At 32.0% G+C, this 21,844-nt stretch overlaps 1 protein-coding gene and 1 long non-coding RNA gene across 2 annotated transcripts; both read left to right on the top strand.

Moving 5' to 3' along the window:
* The first annotated feature begins 308 nt into the window (after positions 1-308).
* LOC127706954 (uncharacterized) lies at positions 309-11,351 on the top strand. Its single transcript, XM_052211687.1, has 3 exons — positions 309-448; positions 8,296-8,800; positions 10,350-11,351. The coding sequence occupies exons 2-3, from the start codon at positions 8,323-8,325 to the stop codon at positions 10,988-10,990; spliced, it is 1,119 nt and encodes a 372-aa protein (XP_052067647.1). The 5' UTR covers positions 309-448; positions 8,296-8,322; the 3' UTR covers positions 10,991-11,351.
* Positions 11,352-14,735: 3,384 nt separating this feature from the next.
* LOC127706955 (uncharacterized) lies at positions 14,736-20,319 on the top strand. Its single transcript, XR_007984670.1, has 2 exons — positions 14,736-18,131; positions 18,634-20,319. It is a non-coding gene; the product is annotated as an uncharacterized LOC127706955 (long non-coding RNA).
* Positions 20,320-21,844: the final 1,525 nt, after the last annotated feature.

The raw sequence follows: 21,844 nt of genomic DNA on the forward strand, positions 1-21,844 counted from the left end.
ATATATATTGATATACTGTTCCCAGGCCTTATGTAGCCTAAATTTTATAAATCGTGCCGAGTTGCCTGCCCACTGAGTTATTCTCTATTCTTTATTTTTAAGCACCCCCATTATTCTCTATTCTGCTTCTTCTTTTTTTTTTTTTGGCCTATTTTCAATCTTCATTTATGCCGATTTTGTGTAGTATTTCCCCATTATTCTCTATCCTGTTTAAACCACCAGATCCTCTTGTATGCATGTTCAAATCATTGTAAGCAAAATACGGATTTACTTTGCCCGTCAGACATTTTTATATTGTAATCCTAGTCACGTGTTTATTACTGGTACAAAATTTTGAATATTGAGTGACAAAGGAACCAGAAGATGCCAAATTTCAATCTTTGTTCCAAAAGTTACATGTTAAGAGAATTTTTGTTTTGTTTAATATCGTTTCATCAATTACACAACGGTAAATATCCTGATGTTACAATATAGTATTATTACAACATGATCCAATCTATGCATTCGACACCACAGTTATTTGTTACAGTTATACAGGCCAGGAATAACCACCAATTGATGGATTATACCTCAATTCAAGACAATTGACGTATAATCCACCAATTGACATATATTGGTATAGACCAATTGACGTATAATGCAAGTTTTTTGTTTTAAAATGCCAGTGTGAGATAGGAGCATCATTTTGCAACTTACAACCTATTTTATGACCATTATTGACGGTCCTCCGAAAGTTTCAGTTTTGTCAAAGCCTGCTGCATCTCTTGAGAATGCATGTGTACAACAATTCTTTTGTTGAAACATCTGTACTATTGACCATTATTGACAACATGATTGACTTTTAATAATGAAAGTCAAGTATTAACAAAGAGCTCCATTCACCTGTGGAGTTGTACTCATAATCACATGACTGCAGACAGTATTGATGTCCATTGATCGGTGATTAGTGGTAAATTTGCCAATCAATAATTGACAAGATAACAATAGAAGAAACTGCAAATACATTTATTGATTAAATGCAATAGGTTATGTCACTATACTAAACTAGGAATGTTTGACATGTTTTCATACAATAATATGGTTTTACGAAAATAATGCTCCATTTTGGTTGAATAATTTGCTTTGAAAAACAAAGAATTATACGTCAATTGGTCTATACCATTATATGTCAATTGGTGGATTATACATCAATTGAGGTATAATCCACCAATTGGTGGTTATTCCTGACCTGTTATAAACGTGTTGGCTACTTTCAGAGAAGTCCACAGATAATTTGAGATGAAAATGATGGATGACTGCTTACCATCCAGCGGCAAATTAATATGCATATTTAGGACAAGAACATGTTAATGTAATATGAATATTAACCCTGTTTTGTACTAAACCGACACGCTGAGCCAGATTTTTAACTTGCTAGTTGAAGTAGTTCACAAAAAAACAGTCCACAGGAAGACATGTCCCCTTTAATACTCTGACACATTTTTCTGACTTTAAGCCGACCAGTCTTTGCTCTTACTTCTTAATACCGTGTGCTTAGCGGAGAAGCAGTAAATACCAATTTTAAAGTGTTTGATTTAACCATGTTGACCAGGCCTGGGTTCAAACCTGTTACCTCATGCACTCGAGGCGAACATGTTACATGTACCAAGAGACCAACGAGGCGGTTAAGATATTGAGATAATCATGCTGTCTGCTGAGGGTTTTTTGATTTTTTTTTTGGGGGGGTAGGCAGGCCATTCATTAGGAGGCGGTACCCGGTACTTTTACTCTCCTATGCTACTGATATGTACCGCCTGAATTCAGAAATTTTTATATAAGATGTTCATTGAATATATTGAAAAGTACCACCTTCAAATAGGAATGTACCGGTCAACATGAAAGATAATGAAACCCCTGGGTAGGGGGTCATAATTATTTTAACTTCTTTCATAGATGTTGAATTTCATCAGTCCTGACTGGAAAATTTTGACAAGGACCCCCAACAATCTAGATTGCTTTGTAATATACATGTACATAAGTACAGAAAATAGGCTACATGTATTTCTCGAATTATGTCTTTCAATGGAAAAGATCATCAATGACACACTCCCTTATAACGTCATATACCAGATACATATGCATGTAGAAGGTGTGCCTGTATCACTGCACTATCAAGCATCTTCATTCTTCAGGATAGTCATTTCTGCAGGGTAATCTAGAAATAATTGATAGTTCAGTAGGTTCCTAATTTCAATTCAGGTACGACTCCCACATGTCCAGGGAGAGTGATCATGACTATATTAGATTTTAATTTCCCAAATATTCCTCTGCATTATTATATACCATCAAACTTTTTCACCCATTCACTCAATATGTGTTGGAAGCGATGATGCCCACACATTTTGCGAATCCGGGTTCCGTTTGCCCAAAATCATGTCGCACCCCACACATTAGCACCCTGGGTTTGTTCGCTTCCTTTTTATTTGGTTTTGTGTTGAATAATCATGATAATTATTTAACATGTTAAATAGTGTTTTAGTCAGTCTGTTGCTATAAATAAGTTTTTTTTTTATTGTTTCAAAATAAAGTGACATTCTGAAAACATAAACAGGTTTCCTTTAGTGCTGTATTAATCATTTTGACGAAATGAATGATAAATAAAAAAAATGTCATGATGATTGTGGCAAAGTTCATTCATCTAAGGCCAAAAAAAATATATGTCTGTTTACGGTTACCTGACCGACCCTGCTTTTGAGCGCCAACCCTAAGTCATTTTATTTCCAAAAATCACATGTTTTTTTAGGTGTTCATGGTGTGTCATGTCAGCTATCGTTAAGTACGTACAGACATGACAGAGCATTTATTACAATGTATAAAGAAGATTGAAGGTACATACATATATATATATATATATATATATATAAGACAGTCTAAATTGAAAACAACGTTCAAACCTATATTTGGGTTGGATAAAAACCACAATTTTTATACGTGTGCAAATTTCTTGGTAGAGGGGTCTAAATACAGCACAAACAACATTTTCAAAAAGACCAAAACAGTGAAAAAGTGTATTTTAACAAAATGCATTTGACTAGCAGGTTGAACAACGGATGTTCTTAAACCCATATATTTATGCTTATTTGGTGTTGTATTACAGCTATCTTTTAGATATAGAGCATTTATTTCCATATATATGTAAAAAAAGCTTGAAGGTACACTATGAAGATAAAGAAGAATAAGTTATATATTTGATTAATTTTTGTCGAGCCTTCGACTTTTGTCGAAAAAGCGAGACATAGCGATCCTACATTCCGTCGTCGGCGGCTGCGTCCACAAATATTCACTCTGTGGTTAAAGTTTTTGAAATTTTAATAACTTTCTTAAACTATCCTGGATTTCTACCAAACTTGGACAGAAGCTTGTTTATGATCATAAGATAATATTCAAAAGTAAATTTTGTAAAAAAAAAATTCCATTTTTTCCGTATTTTACTTATAAATGGACTTAGTTTTTCTGACAGGAAACATGACATTCACTCTGTGGTTAAAGTTTTTGAAATTTTAATAACTTTCTTTAACTATCCTGGATTTCTACCAAATTTGGAAAGAAGCTTGTTTATGATCATAAGATAGTATCCAGAAGTAAATTTTGTAAAAAAAAAATTCCATTTTTTCCGTATTTTACTTATAAATGGACTTAGTTTTTCTGCCAGTTAACATTACATTCACTCTGTGGTTAAAGTTTTTAAAATTTTAACAACTTTCTTAAACTATCCTGGATTTGTACCAAACTTGGAAAGAAGCTTGTTTATGATCATAAGATAGTATCCAGAAGTAAATTTTGTAAAAACAAAATTCCATTTTTTCCGTATTTTACTTATAAATGGACTTAGTTTTTCTGCCAGTTAACATTACATTCACTCTGTGGTTAAAGTTTTTAAAATTTTAACAACTTTCTTAAACTATCCTGGATTTGTACCAAACTTGGACAGAAGCTTGTTTATGATTAAAAGCTAGTATCTAGAATGAAATTTTGTTAAAATTTTGTTCCATTTTTTCCGTATTTTACTTATAAATGGCCTTAGTTTTTCTTCCAGTTAACATTACATACAGTCTGCAGTTTAAGTTTTTAAAACATTTATTAGATTCATAAACTATCCTGGATTTTTACAAAACTTGGACAGAAGCTACTTACAATCAAAAGATAGTATAGAGAGGAATATTTTTATTAATATTTTTTCCTTATTTTTGTTGAGCCTGCGATTAACAGCAAAAGTAGGCAAGACACTGGGTTCCGCGGAACCCTTACAAATTTTTTTATTATACGACCGCAAAAAAATTTTTGTGGTCGTATATTGGTATGACGTTGGCGTCGTTGTCCGAAGACACATTAGTTTTCGCACTCTAATTTTAGTTTAAGTGAATGTATCTCTATGAAATTTTACCATAAGGTTCAATACCACAAAAGGAAGGTTGGGATTGATTTTGGGGGTTATGGTACCAACAGTTAAGAAATTAGGGGCCAAAAATAAGCATTTTTTTAACTTCCAGACATTACTTGTGTGTAAGTGTATGGATCTCTCTGACATTGTACCACAAGGTTCCATATCACAAAGGGAATGCTGGGATTGATTTTGGGGGTAATTGCCTCCAAATTTTAGGAATTAGGGGCCAAAAAGGGGCAAAAAACAAGCATTTTTCTAGTTTCATGACAATAACTTGTGTGTAAGTGTATGGATCTCTCTGACATTGTATCACAAGGTTCCATATCACAAAGGGAATGCTGGGATTGATTTTTGGGGGTAATTGCCTCCAAATTTTAGGAATTAGGGGCCAAAAAGGGGCAAAAAACAAGCATTTTTCTAGTTTCATGACAATAACTTGTGTGTAAGTGTATGGATCTCTCTGAAATTGTACTACAAGGATCCATATCACTAAGGGAAAGCTGGAATTGAGTTTGGGGGTAATTGCCCAAAAAGTTTAGGAATAAGGGGCCAAAAATAAGCATTTTTCTAGTTTCCAGACAATAACTTGTGTTCAAGTGTATGGATCTCTCTGAAATTGTACTACAAGGTACCATACCACAAAGGGAAGGCTGGGATTGATTTTGGGGTAATTCCCTCAAAATTTTAGGAATTAGGGGCCATAAAAGGGCCACAAAACAAGCATTTTTCTAGTTTCAGGACAATAACTTGTGTGTAAGTGTATGGATCTTTATGAAATTATACTGCAAGGTTCCATATCACAAAGGGAAAGCTGGGTTTGAGTTTGGGGGTAATTGCCCTAAACATTTAGGAATTTGGGGCCAAAAAGGGGCCAAAAAACAAGCATTTTTCTAGTTTCCAGACAATAACTTGTGTTCAAGTGTATGGATCTCTCTGAAATTGTGCTGCAAGGTACCATACCACAAAGGGAAGGCTGGGATTGAGTTTGGGGTGATGAATCATAAGGGGGTTCAAAAAATTTGGGGGGGATTTTTTTTTCCTTTTTTTTTCTTGAAAATTTTCCATTTTAAATTGGTTATTTCTGATTTATTTATAAAAGCAAATAATAATGATATGGTTTGAATAGGTAAATTAAGAAATTTTTAAGTTCTTAGACCACTTTCATTCTGTGTGAGAAACCTATGCTGTGTCAAATATTTAATTACAATCCAAATTCAGTGCTGTATCAAGCTTGAATGTTGTGTCCATACTTGCCCCAACTGTTCAGGGTTCGACCTCTGCGGTCGTATCAAGCTGCGCCCCAGCGGAGCATTTTATTCATTATGATATTATATTTAATCATCCATTTATTAAAAAAATATTTTGTTTAACATGTTTAAAAATTCTGAAATTCTGAATTTATGAAAATATAAATATTTTGATAAATATACATCTAAAACATGTAACATTATGTGAAAAACATCAAATAAAACGTGTAGGGTGCAAACTTGTATTGAGAGCAAATGGACCCGACCACATGGTGATGGAACCCATATGATCGATATACCCAACTACTGTATCTTGGAACTGGCATATATATATGACTCCAATAAGATTTCAAAAACTTTTGACTTTACTTTTACAATTTGTGGGTCAGAGCTGTTTTCTGAAATGAGGGGATGGACAGGGGGTCCCTGATTCCCACTTCCCTACCCCTACTTTCAAATTTCCCTTCCCCTTCCCCCACTTCTGTACCCACTTGCTACTTGGGTGGCGTCACTTTTACCTTTCTAGAGTTATGCCCCTTTACAAATGGAAAAATTGCTGAATTTTTCATTTCCATTCTCTAACAAGTTTGCCTCAACCAAATGTTATGCTCTTCTACAAAATCATGACAATGCTTATTACCACAAAACACAGATCAAGTTTGAATTTTGGTGGTTTCACTTTTACCATGTTTACAGTTCTAGTGTTATGCCCCTTTACAAATGGAAAAATTGTCGAATTTTTCGTTTCCGTTTTCTAACTTAAGTTTGCCTCAACTAAATGTTATGAAACTTATACACAATGCTTATTACCACAAAACTCAAATCAAGTATGAATTTGGGTAGCGTCACTTTTACCGTTCTTGAGTTATGTTCCTTTATAACGTTATATGCAAGTGGGGGCATCATCTGTGTCCCATGGACACATTCCCCATTTTTTAATTGATAATCAGCTGATAATACCAAAAATAACTTTATCTATAAATTAAGAAAGAGTAATATTTCAGCTTTAAAATGATTGAAAGATTTTAAAAATCCATTCAGTGTTCTCAATAAGTTTTTGAAGAAGAGGAAGAAAAATAAAAGTAGCAGGCAATCATGAGGGCCGTAAGGTATCCCCCCTTCTCGTTAAGCTGGGGGTTTGTGGAAAATTTTGAAAAATCTAGATTGCAGGAGGTAGCATCTGGGTTGTTCTGAATAGATTTTTGACCTTTTATTCTTCATGTTAATTTGTCCATTTTTAGTCATGTTAGTACATGTAGCTCATTTAAATTTTCCTCAAAAATTATTTACTGTTGCAAATATCCGTTTACCTGTCTCTGTTACACGTCGCCAGGTAAACTCAATTTGCGACAGTAATACTACCAATGCATGCAATGGACATCTGCAAAGCTTCAAATACAATACAGTTATCTCTTAAATAAGACATAAGCACGTATATACTAACCATTAAAAACAAATTCAAATCAATAAGAATTCATATTCATTTTCAAAATATCCAATTAAGGCAACCACTATATCATGTATATAGTACAATGGCATCTGCTAACAACAACATAGCAGTCCTTTGTACAACAGTTGTCAGCCTCAAAAAGAAGATTTCTACATGTATGTCATGTATGTCTGCTCTTTCACAAATATTCTAAAAAACTGCATAACATGTACCAAGAAATTACATGGAAAAATAATTGAATCCACAGTCAGGGGTACTACTTAAACAAGTGATTTCAGAATCACTTCTTCAAGTGATTTTGGCTGTGAAATATTAAAAACTTTCACAAAAATAGACACAGACTTTTTAAAATCACTGAAACAAGTAATTTGAGAAGTTAAAATGTAATCACTTCAACAAGTGTTTATAACATTTTCTTGATATTTTTCCTACAAGCTTGCCTTTTTTATTGGTAAAAAGACAAGAATTCCATTGAAAAAACAACTATGTACATGCAGAAATTGTCTTTTGCTTGATAAGCCTGTCAGTTTTTACAGTTTATTTAAAAATGCAAAAACTGGAATAATTTGTAGATCAGGACATAACCTTGAAGTAGGTCATTATAACTCTAAAGAAAACCAATCAGGTTACCTAATATTGTTGACCTTTGTCTGATAGTAAGAGTAGTTAATGAATATTTGATTATAGAAAAATTCCCAAGGGTACTTTTAAAAGCTTTAGCGCACTACATGTAACTTACTGTCTAAGCGCACTGGTGAAATTGATATACAAAAGAAAGGGATAATTAGTTCTATGTAGGAAAATTATAGAAAAGTTTGTCAAAATATGGAAAATCAATGAAATTAGCATTTGAAGATCAAAGGAAACACCAAAATCACTTAAATAGGTGATAACTGAATTTATCAAATCACTGAAATAGGTGATAATGAAATCACTTGTTTAAGTAGTACCCCTGACTGATCCGGATCCACAAAAAAGAAAAAAAAATAGAAGTGCCACGTTCTTTCAAATTCCTGGATAAACCACTGTTCATGGCTAATAACATGAATAATAGACTAGACAACAAAGGTATGATTTGTGCCTATTCTTTTTATATATATATGTTGTATATGTATTTTGTTAGCAAACTTATATATTTGTTATTACCCTATTTCAATTTTTGTTTTGTTTTTCAGAAGAACATATACATTAGATTATTCAGGATGATTTTAATTATTAAACTTGTTGTACTGATGCTAGTCATATTCCTGCCACCATCTTCCATGACACAGACATGCGATGAGTACCATTTCTTCAACTTAGAGACATCAGAATGTACTAGATGTAAAACTTGTCGACAATTTGAAGTACTTTTCTCTGAATGTGCCAAATTTAACGACTCTGTTTGTATTAGTCTTAATTATAAGAACACTAGTCACTTGCTTCAATATATCTCCAGCGTAGAATTCTGGTTTGACAAACTACCCAAAGACAGAAACCGCAACACCAAATATAAAGAACAAGATGCAACAATACAAGTTCCTGACACAAAAGTCAACATTGCAAATTGGAAGACACTGTCATATTCTTTGACTGGTGTCCTCGGCTTACTAGGAGTTGTTTCAACATTAGTGCTACTATACCTGTGGAGGAGGAGACAGAATAGCATGAAAGAGTATGATAATCTTCAGAACAGATTAGGTAATATCAAAATACATGACTTGCCTGCTCTGTTTATATAACATACAATAGAAGCAAGCAACAATAATTAGATAACCTTGTTGAGTCAAAGTCAAAGGGACTGGTCGAGAGTATTGGACTCGTCCGAGGTCTAGTGTGTCGTAATACATTTTAATTGCATGAACATGATGAAATACGGTATGAGATTTGTGTAAATTAGATGTTTTGAACATTGTTCCTGTTTTGATATAACAATTTATGATTGTGTATTCAAGCTCCATATTGTTTGGTCCATCATAATAATTAAACACACAAGTTCAGTTTCAAAACATACACAAATAAAATCAATATACAAATATTCATGATATTTACAAAGGTCAGTATCTATAAATTATTGAATCACTTGCGGAAAGAAACAAGTCATGTAAGATCATGGATGAGGGTCGTCTGCTTTGCATTCAATTATTGTAATTTTGTCATAATCATGATAATTGTCTAAATCCTTTCAATTATTGAAATTAATGAATTCCAATTCAAAAGATTCATTTAATCTCAGCTTGGGTCATTTGAATTTGTTTCATTTTTGTATCCAGTTAAATATGTTTATCTCACTAAAGTTCCGCTTGTAGAATCAACAAAGGTTTAAAGAGGGTAGTAATGGGGTACCCTACAAGACAAATGATGGTAAAAAAAATAAAATATTTATTAAAATAATATTAACGATACACATTTTTCCTCAATTGACGCTAATGGTAGCTACAGAATGCGATTTGACGAATGATGAAAAAAATGAAGACTTAATTGACACTAATGGTAGCAAAAAAGGGACGTTTGACGCTTGACGATAAAGGACATTGTCACATTCTTACTTTATAAAGTCTACATTTTTCGATTTTTTTTTACTTTTGAACTTTGAGCATGTTGAGACATCAGGGCCAATTTACATTAATTTTCCATCGACAGGACTAACAAAAATATTCGACTTAACAGAGAATTCGAATCAACCGAGTTCGACTCATTAGAGATTAAAATGCATTGATTAAACCGGAATTTTGCCTGGACTGAGCAATAACTTCATCTCATCCAAGTTTTCCACACAACAGAGTTAGACACAACGAGGTTCGACTGTATATAAATCAACATGCATGTAGATAAAAATATATGTAGGAAACTGTCAACTAGCAAGCAACCTCACAACACTAGATTATCAAATAACTTAGTAGATATCAACAGGTCAAGTTTTAAATTAAGGCTTTAGGGCTATAATATATTCCAGAAAAAATATATGGAGGGGTTGGATGGCACTTTAATTATTTTTGTATGGGTGGGGGCAGGTCACAGAGTTCAAATTGTGTGGTAATGTATGCAAAGTGAAATGCAATTGTATGGGCGATGGCCATACAAAAAGTGCCTTCCAACCCATCAACTCCCATATTATTTTTTTCTGGAATATACATGAACGTGATGAAAGTTAAGCAGAAAATCTAACAACAATATCAATCTATCCAATGAACAACAAGGTTTTATTGTTTCTTTTATCATGCATATATTTATCTTTTTATTAAAATAGGGAATGCTGAACTTGGAAATGAATATGTAGTTTTTCGACGTTTACCTCATCACACATCTTACGATGAAGAAGATGTTAGTGCCCTTCTGCCAAGACCGCCAAGACGAGGCTGTCGTGTGATTGACATCAATGTTAGAAAATACTCTCGCTACTATCGCAAAAGGTTATACAAGCCACAGAGACGGCTTCTACCTGAGGGTGTTGATGATGTTTTTGAATCTGAAGACAGTGCTGGATCTCGTAGCTTGCGTCTCCATACAATACCTGAAAGATCTGACAGCGATATCGATGACGTTTTAAATGCTGACAAAAAACAAAGCCACGATTCAGATAAAGATACCAATAACGATGAATCTGTAAATGAGGTTTGTTGTGTAAATTCAGGGAACATGAGCAGTTCATCAAAAAGTAGTAAATCAAGTATTGAAGGATCTCAAAAAGCTGAAAATGACAAAAGTGGAAGTTATGTCTGTTTGAAAGAGACAGCTGAAGTCAAGGACTCTGACATTGATGTTAAAAATACACCAGATTTTAATCAGAATGACCACAACACAGAAACAGATAATAGGAAACACAGTTCTGTTAGTTCACAAGAGAAAGTAGACACATCAGAAGACTTAGATCATGGTACAAATGAATGATTTGTTGTAATGTGAAATAAAAATAATGTACATCAAGGGTCATATAAAATTTATTAAGTAATGTTCATTTAAGAAGCATAATTTTGATAGTTTTTTTTACGCTTTATTTAAGAAATATTTTAAACTATATGTATGATCCTTTTTAAGACCTTTAATTCATCAAGACTCTTTTAAAAATATTAAAGCTTGCTCGGAAGTTTACAGTGAATCATATTCATACATGTTTTTATATCATCTATACTGCATGTATTTCATTGTCTTTGTTGTGGTTCAGAGTTTAAAAATCCTTTATAGTGAACAGGGTGTAGAGATAAACTTAATATTGATCATTAGATATAAATATTAAAGCTAAAATTTACAATATTACTTAAAATCACAAAAATTTAAATATATAAAAGTTAAAAACCAAAGCTGATGATGGTAGAGAAAAAATTAGGATTGGTGCTAAGAACATAAAAAGTCGAGGACCACAACCTATAAATAGGCTATGGTGATCACAGGGTGTTCAAAATGAATACTTTTCTTTTTCGAATCTTTTTATTTGTTACTCTACAGGATTATTGATACAGCATGGCAATTAAGAAATACAGTTATCTCCCTTCTCCCAGTATTTAATCAGCTATTTTTCACAGCCTTTTTTTTTTTTACCTGAAAGCTGATAAATTGATTTTGTGATGCTTAATTTTAAACAGATATGTTACAAAGAGAATTTCAAATATTATATTATTATACCTCATGCTCATGATGTTTATACATAAACCATTGTAAACAAAGAAATGATGACACAATTGGAATGTATTTGGTTATCTACCCAATCCCATATCAATAGGTGATAAAAAACCTCAATAAAAGACAATTTCTGAGCTTCTAAAAAACTACATGAACATTATCAGTCAAGGGTCTAACTCAAATAAGTTATTAGAGAAAAATAACATACATGTCGTTATTGTGGGCTAAAATATCAAAAAACTGTGATATATGTTTCAAAGAGGCAATATACATCCTTTATTTTGTTCAAGTTCTATTGGTATTATTGTTGTCTTTATGTATACTATACTTTAGAAAGATATAACAGTTTATAATTTGCCAATCATGTATAGTACACCTATGTTATTACAGAAAATATATGCCTGTAATAACTAAAGGGTGTTTTAACAGCTTTTCTACATCTCTTCAAAGCCAATTCTCAGACATATATCACAATGTATTTTAATTCATTGTAAGAAATAATAATCAGAGCATGTAATGAGGTTCTGAGCAAGCTTCCCAGTAATTCCCAAGTGTCTCATTTTATAAGTTACATGCCTATAATAACTATGCCTTGTTATTAAAGCTTAGTGTATCCCTTAAAAGCCTTGTCTCATTGATTTACCATGGTTGATCAAAAATGTATTAATTGAATTGGAAAATTAATTATCAAGGTCATGCATTAAGTTTCTGCGCAAAGTTTCAAGAAATCCCAAGAGCCCACTAAAAATAAAAATATATTTTAATATATTAACTAATAACAAACATATGTTACTACAGATTAAGAAATAAAGAGCAGACAACTCATGAAAGTATCTGTAATAACACATGTATGTTATTTTTCTCTAATAACTTACTTAAGTTAGACCCTTGACTGATTATGAACTATGCAATGTTGATTCCTTTAAATCTGATGCAACTTTCCATATAAAAACCATGACCTACAGTAAGAAATTACATTATAAAACTATTATTCATATGATGAAAAATAAATAAGAAGGTTGTCATTAATAGCAGGTATACATGTATTTGATTATCATGATTATTTAGATTTCAATTCTATTCCAAATAGACATTCAGATAAAAATATCAAATAGAAAAGTTATAAAAAGGGCAGAATCAACTGTACCTTTTGAAGTTTGTAACAAGATTTTTTTCTTGGTCTTCAATGGTCTTACTCTTAGGACACTGGAATGTGTCACAAAAAAACTTACGACTAAAATTGATCGTAAATATACTGAATTGTGTAAGACACGATCAATTTCAGTCGTAAAATTTTTTTGAGAAATTTATTTCTGACACCCATAATTTATATTTAAAATTGTTTTGGGTTTACAACATATATTGTTTTATATTTTGATTATGTATTTAATGTTTGTTCCTTTAGTAACATCATGAAGATTTTGGGATTATATTAAAAAATAGCATGTTCATACATGTATATCAGCTAGTACATGTATTCTTTAAATGAGTATGAGAAATCATATACTTTTATTTAACATATATAGATAGTTAATAAACTCATTTGGAAACCATAGAATTTAAAGGCAGCTATGGAAAATTGTCAAAATGTGTGTTGATTTATAATATTGTTTATGTATATTTGTAAATTTTTGGAATAACAAAGGTAAAAATATTTTTTGAAATCGTTCCTGTAACCGAAACAGGTTGTGGAAGTTTTATTACTTTATTTGTGCTATTAATAATGGTTGTAGCTTTATTTTATAGTCTTTATTTTGTATTAACAAAGCAAATACAATTACATCATCTGATCTGACAATACTTGAAGCAAGTACAAAATTGTATAATAAATGTGTTCAATAATATGTGCAATACATAAGTTATATATGGTTGTTAATAAAGTGTTCATAAATATACATTTTATAGATCATTTTACAAAAAGCTTGTATTTAGAATTCTTTGGTGCCATTTATAGTATTTATGTGTTCATATATATATGTTCTTAAACATTACAGGACTTGGATAAATGTTTGTAGATACAATGTGTTCAAATTAGATGTTGGTTGTATGTGGGTATTTGAAACCATAAATAACACTTTGAAACCCTGATGATGCAGATAAAGTTTTTGTAAATATTTATTATACAAGAATCATTTTCTATATTTTTTTTCAAACATGTCTTGTTTCATAACAAAAAAACAGTTCCATTGAATAGAAAGGATTCTATTGCTCTATATATTTTTTTTATATACTGGTAAATTTAATTAAGAAAAAGCTATAATAGATGTTGAAAAAAAGTCGATCTTGTTCATGCAAACTTTACTTTTCAAAGCACTTGAAGCACTTGCACTAAAAACTGTTTAAGTGCCAGTCTTTGTGAGGAATTGGCAATTCAAATATAAATCAAAACATGGTCAGAAAAAAACCTTCCAACCTTACCATGCTATTTTGAAGAAACCATCATCCTGAGCTAGAAATAGTAAGTCTTATGTTTCTGTATGTCTTGTAATTCAAAATAACTCAAGATAAGTTTTGGTTAGAATGATAGCAAATTAGGGAGTTATCTCGTCTTAACTGTTAATTTATAGTGCATTTCAACCAAATTGTATCTTCTATTACCAGAACGGGAAACGGAAAAGAAAGTTATTTTCATGCATTACTACCTATTATAAACTGAAATCAATGTAAACTTCAGTGGATTTTTATTTGTCATGTTTTCACCACTGCCTGATTCTTAGGCAGACTGGCACTTATTATATATGTATTTATTTATTAATTGTATATGTTTTAAGATCTAAGAATGCTTAGAGGATGCATGTTAGAGATGAAAGGTGAAATTTTCAAAGGGGAATAACTCAATTTTGTTTTTATATGCTACTAAATTGATACTAGTTTGAATGGGCCACAAATTAAATCTTCTGAATCTATGCAATGGCATAAAGCTATCTGGCATACCATTTGTTTGTTCAATAAACATGTACTTCCATATAAATATGCAAGTAAAATCAAGTCTTTTTTTTATTTATTAAAAAATTTTGGCAAAATTGTAGAATCTGGAGTCTGTTTCAGGACTATTCTTTGTCTCATGAATGGGCATCCTTATTCTTCAGAAATCAGTAAAAATGGAACCCATGGACCCATTCATGTAAGATTCTGAAATGTATTCTGTTGTATTCACAATGCAAAAGTCAACTTCATTATTAAATTTATTGTTTTTTTGTATAGTAAAAATCAAATTGCTCTATTGTTGAAATGTGCTAGTCATGGTTTGTTGCATATTTTACTAGTCTATGTTTTGATTATAGCACTTTATGACATTGTTTAACATGTTTAAGAATTGATATATGTCGGCAAAGTATTAATTGGGTGGAAAAACTGGGTCGCAAGTTTTCCCCGGCTGGGCAATACTCTATGAAATGAGTAATAACAGGCAATATGATTACTAAGCTTACAGGTATTTTAACACAAAATGATAAAGAAATACTTTAGTTTCATAGTATTATTGCTAAATATGTACATTTTATAAGGATAAACTATATCCCACTGGGATATACTCATAAAACTGGGGTTTTGACAACCTTAATATTTGTTCATTACAGGGCTTCCAAAATGGTCACATTTGCTGGACAAATATAAATCTATAGGACATTGTTCGTCTGAACCAAGCATGAATTGGACATCCTACATGGGTTTGCCATTTCAACGTTCGTGTAATTCAAAAAAATCAACCATTTTGACTTGACCTTGTGCCTTAATCAGCCACACTTTTCCCATCTTATAAGTGACAGTACTCTATAAACAAGCCCCTACTATAATCCCCTCTCATTGCATTCAAGGTTAATTAAGTGTCAAACAGGTGAGATTTACCAGCTGTGATCACCTGTGTCAGGTTAATTATTTGTACAGGACATCAATTGATTTTTTTGGAAGTTATTTTTTTTTTTTATTAAAATTAAAAACATTACTGGTTTAAATCTAACTAATTTTAACAAAATTGATTTAGACTATCAGAAAAACTTATTTAAACGAAAAGATCATTTATTTACAAAGGTGGTAAAAAAGTTTAAGAGACAGAACCACATCGATTGAAATATTACAAATGTGCACATGTGTGATATTTATTATTTAATAATGCGTACAAATTCATCCAAAACGATAAAAATGTCATTTATATACCATTATTTTAAGTTCATCTCTAGTATTTTCCCTAAGAAATAACGTGGAAAGAACTGCTTAAACTCAACAATGCTAGATAAAAATACATGGATTTTGCACAACTGTCTCTGTTCTGCATTCTTAAACGTGTTTATCAAATAACTAAGCTGGTCCTCGACTGACTTATATGCTTATACACATTGTTAAGTCTGCGAATATATGCCAATTCTAACCATACACTACTATCAATTTGATTGTTAATGTCAAACATGGAATTTATATTAAACTGAAAAAGTATGAAGTCTATGAAGTTTATTGTCCTTTAATAGCTTAATGGCGTTATCATATGGTTATGTCCATCTTTTGTTATGGGGGAACCTGTCTAACGGGATAAAAAAACGGGATTGTTTTTGTTGTGGATATGTTTTGTAATCTTTTGTTATGGGGGAACCTGTCTAAAGGGAAAAAATTGTTGGGCTGTCTCAAATATTTTTTGGAAGCCCTGGTTCATTATGGTGTTTATTAAAGACGAAAATTTCATTATAATTATTTTTATGGTTATTGATAGAGGTACAGGTAAATCTATCTGTTGTTAAGACTCTTTGTTGACCTCTAGATATCTTTTGGTTATTTGTGTTGTTTTCTTGTTGTTTTGCTGTCTCATTGACTAATACTCCGTTTATTCGCATTGTGTTTTGTTTGTAATGTTTTAAATTCAAAAAATTGAATGTTTTTATTTGACAGGATGAGTAAGTATTGCACTATAATATTAATTTTCAGTTTATGATTGCTTATATAATTAATTTATAGGCAGCATTTTCTGAAATCACAAAAATTTAAATAAATTTTGTCCATTGATCAAGAATCTCAATAGTTGATATATGAAACAATTTCTGAATTACAGTTTTTATTTGTAGCCTTTTATTATATATATATTTAAATTTATTATTTTGTATTTAAGGAAAACTGTTTGGTTTGTTTAGCTAGAAAAAAATTTACTAGATTTCATTATTTTTTCTTTGTTATATTTTTAGCTCACCTGACCTGAAAGGTCAAGTGAGCTTTTCTCATCACTTTGCGTCCGTCGTCCTGCGTCCGTCGTCCGTCGTCCGTAAACTTTTACAAAAATCTTCTCCTCTGAAACTACTGGGCCAAATTTGACCAAACTTGGCCACAATCATTATTGGGGTATCTAGTTTAAAAAATGTGTCCGGTGACCCGGCCAACCAACCAAGATGGCCGCCATGGCTTAAAATAGAACATAGGGGTAAAATGTAGATTTTGGCTTATATCTCTGAAACCAAAGCATTTAGAGCAAATCTGAAATGGGGTAAAATTGTTTATCAGGTCAAGATCTATCTGCCCTGAAATTTTCAGATGAATCGGACAACCCGTTGTTGGGTTGCTGCCCCTGAATTGGTAATTTTAAGGAAATTTTGCAGTTTTTAGCTCACCTGACCTGAAAGGTCAAGTGAGCTTTTCTCATCACTTTGCGTCCGTCGTCCGTCGTCCTGCGTCCGTCGTCCGTCGTCCGTCGTCCGTAAACTTTTACAAAAATCTTCTCCTCTGAAACTACTGGGCCAAATTTAACCAAACTTGGCCACAATCATCATTGGGGTATCTAGTTTTAAAAATGTGTGGCGTGACCCTGTCAACCAACCAAGATGGCCGCCACGGCTAAAAATAGAACATAGGGGTAAAATGCAGTTTTTAGCTTATAACTCAAAAACCAAAGCATTAAGAGCAAATCTGACATGGGGTAAAATTGTTCATCAGGTCAAGATCTATCTGCCCTGAAATTTTCAGATGAATCGGACAACCCGTTATTGGGTTGCTGCCCCTGAATTGGTAATTTTAAGGAAATTTTGCTGTTTTTGGTTATTATCTTGAATATTATTATAGATAGAGATAAACTGTAAACAGCAATAATGTTCAGCAAAGTAAGATTTACAAATAAGTCAATATAACCGAAATGGTTAGTTGACCCCTTTAGGAGAAATTGCCCTTTATAGTCAATTTTTAACCATTTTTCGTAAATCTTAGTAATCTTTTACAAAAATCTTCTCCTCTGAAACAACTGGGCCAAATTAAACCAAACTTGGCCACAATCATCATTGGGGTATCTAGTTTAAAAAATGTGTGGCGTGACCCGGCCAACCAACCAAGATGGCCGCCACAGCTAAAAATAGAACATAGGGGTAAAATGCAGTTTTTGGCTTATAACTCAAAAACCAAAGCATTTAGAGCAAATCTGACATGAAGTAAAATTGTTTATCAGGTCAAGATCTATCTGCCCTAAAATTTTCAGATGAATCGAACAACCTGTTGTTGGGTTGCTGCCCCTGAATTGGTAATTTTAAGGAAATTTTGCTGTTTTTGGTTATTATCTTGAATATTATTATAGATAGAGATAAACTGTAAACAGCAATAATGTTCAGCAAAGTAAGATTAACAAATAAGTCAACATGACTGAAATGGTCAGTTGACCCCTTTAGGAGTTATTGCCCTTTATAGTCAATTTTTAACAATTTTTCGTAAATCTTAGTAATCTTTTACAAAAATCTTCTCCTCTGAAACTACGTGGCCAAATTAAACCAAACTTAGCAACAATCATCATTTGGTTATCTAGTTTTAAAAATGTGTGGCGTGACCTGGTCAACCAACCAAGATGGCCGCCACGGCTAAAAATAGAACATAGGGGTAAAATTCAGTTTTTGGCTTTTAACTCAAAAACCAAAGCATTTAAAGCAAATCTGACATGGGGTAAAATTGTTCATCAGGTCAAGATCTATCTGCCCTGAAATTTTCAGATGAATCGGACAACCCGTTATTGGGTTGCTGCCCCTGAATTGGTAATTTTAAGGAAATTTTGCTGTTTTTGGTTATTATCTTGAATATTATTATAGATAGAGATAAACTGTAAACAGCAATAATGTTCAGCAAAGTAAGATTTACAAATAAGTCAATATAACCGAAATGGTCAGTTGACCCCTTTAGGAGTAATTGCCCTTTATAGTCAATTTTTAACCATTTTTCGTAAATCTTAGTAATCTTTTACAAAAATCTTCTCCTCTGAAACAACTGGGCCAAATTAAACCAAACTTGGCCACAATCATCATTTGGTTATTTAGTTTTAAAAATGTGTGGCGTGACCTGGTCAACCAACCAAGATGGCCGCCACGGCTAAAAATAGAACATAGGGGTAAAATTCAGTTTTTGGCTTTTAACTCAAAAACCAAAGCATTTAAAGCAAATCTGACATGAAGTAAAATTGTTTATCAGGTCAAGATCTATCTGCCCTGAAATTTTCAGATGAATCGGACAACCCGTTGTTGGGTTGCTGCCCCTGAATTGGTAATTTTAAGGTAATTTTGCTGTTTTTGGTTATTATCTTGAATATTATTATAGATAGAGATAAACTGTAAAAAACGATAAATGTCGGCAAAGTAAGATCAACAAATAAGTCAACATGACCGAAATTGTCAGTTGACCCCTTTAGGAGTTATTGCCCTTTATAGTCAATTTTAACCATTTTTTCGTAAATCTTAGTAATCTTTTACAAAAATCTTCTCCTCTGAAACTACTGGGCCAAGTTAATTATAGATAGAGATAATTGTAAGCAGGAAAAATGTTCAGTAAATTAAGATGTACAAACACATCACCATCACCAAAACACAATTTTGTCATGAATCCATCTGCGTCCTTTGTTTAATATTCACATAGACCAAGGTGAGCGACACAGGCTCTTTAGAGCCTCTAGTTGGTTATTATCTTGAATATTATTATAGATAGAGGTAAACTGTAAACAGCAATAATGTTCAGCAAAGTAAGATCTACAAATAAGTCAACTTGACCAAAATGGTCAGTTGACCCCTTAAGGAGTTATTGCCCTTTATAGTCAATTTTTAACCATTTTTCGTAAATTTTTGTAATCTTTTACAAAAATCTTCTCCTCTGAAACTACTAAGACAAATTTAACCAAACTTGTCCAAAATCATCATTACGGTATCTAGTTTAAAAAATGTGTCCAATGACCCAGCCCGCGAACCAAGATGGCCGACATGGCTAAAAAATAGTACATAGGGTAAAATGCAGTTTTTGGCTCATATCTCTGAAACCAAAGCATTTAGAGCAAATCTGATGGTATACAATTGTTCATTAGGTCAAGATTTATCTGCCCTGAAATTTTCAGACCAATCAGGCAACCTGTTGTTGGGTTGCTGCCCCTGAATTGGTAATTTTAAGGAAATTTTGCCGTTTTTGGTTATTATCTTGAATATTATTATAGATAGAGATAAACTGTAAACAGCAATAATGTTCAGCAAAGTAAGATCTACAAATAAGGCAACATGACCAAAATTGTCAATTGACCCCTTAAGGAGTTATTGCCCTTTATAGTCAATTTTTTACAATTTTCATAAATTTTGTAAATTTTTGTAAATTTTTAAAAGTATTTTCCACTGTAACTACCGGGCCAAGTTCATTATAGATAGAGATAATAGTAAGGAGCAAGAATATTCAGTAAAGTAAGATCTACAAACACATCACCATCACCAAAACACAATTTTGTCATGAATCCATCTGTGTCCTTTGTTTAATATGCACATAGACCAAGGTGAGCGACATTTAGTTTTGATTTTTTATAACCTTTGAACTCCAATTGGCTATAATATTATACATCACCAACATGGACCTACATTCAATAAGCCAATTGGAATTTTTTGGTGTTGATGGATCGGACTTGATAGCAAACTGTGTAAATTCTAATTCATCCTGTGTGCAACTAAGGGAAGCCGACATTTTAAATTCCAAAATTTAACTGATATGCGATTTCTTCCATCTAAACAAAATAGTCACATTTCTTTCCTGAAAATCTCCATTTTTGTCAAATTTCATTCAAATTTGAATCAAACACTAAGCCAAAAAACCTTGTAGGTGTTTACTTTTGATGCCAAAGCGTATGTGTTACACCAGACAATATAGCTGCCAAAGTCAAAACAAAGTCTTGCAGATTTATATACAAAAAAAAAAAAACAATTTGAAATGAAAAGTTTTGTGCTTGTATTTTGTATTAGAATGGAGATTACTCTTTATTGTAATTTAAGTATGGCATATATATAACTTGGCTATTTGTTTTAATAAGGGCTTAAAATAAAATACTAACATCTCCCTAATGAAGTTTTCACTAGAAGAGCTCAAATTTCAATTTTTGGCAATGTTCAGAGATTTAACCAAACTTTTTGATAGTAAAGCAACATGTTAATATCTTTCTGATGACGAAATTGTTGAAATTTATGAAGTTGAGGAATTGGGTAACATATTGATATCTTTCTGATGATGAAATTGTTGAAATGTATGAAGTTGAGGATTTAGGTAACATATTGATATCTTTCTGATGATGAAATTGTTGAAATGTATGAAGTTGAGGATTTAGGTAACATATTGATATCTTTCTGATGATGAAATTGTTGAAATGTATGAAGTTGAGGATTCAGGTCACTTCTTGTTCAGAAATTCTTATTTTTAGCTGTGTGGTGTTACCCCGAACAAGAAATATATATATAGTTCAATGCAAGCATTAAATTATTGGACATTTTATTTGTATTTATGAGGTAAACAAAGATTTTTTAAGTACTTTTAAAAAATAACTATTTGGCAAATTTTTTTTTAATAAAAACATTTGCGGGGGAAGTTTCCAGTGAGGATCTCTTTTCTGTTGTGTTTTCAAATATTTATCTTAGATTACTCGAACTGTATGCACACCAATCTTTTTTAAATCAAATTGAATTTGATTATTGTATAGAATGTTTGATAAGTCTTCAAAAGCCATGATTATATATTATCATCAGTATTACATAATTATTTAATATAATTTTCATTTCATAATTTGCCTTTTCAGAATCTAATGAACTTCGGGTAATTTCTTTTCAAAATGGTATTCCAGAATGATGTCATTGGTTAACTAAATCCTAAATAATTGGATATCAGTCA

The sequence above is a fragment of the Mytilus californianus genome, unplaced genomic scaffold (assembly GCF_021869535.1).
Source record: "Mytilus californianus isolate M0D057914Y unplaced genomic scaffold, xbMytCali1.0.p SCAF_6, whole genome shotgun sequence".
Lineage (NCBI taxonomy): Eukaryota > Metazoa > Mollusca > Bivalvia > Mytilida > Mytilidae > Mytilus > Mytilus californianus.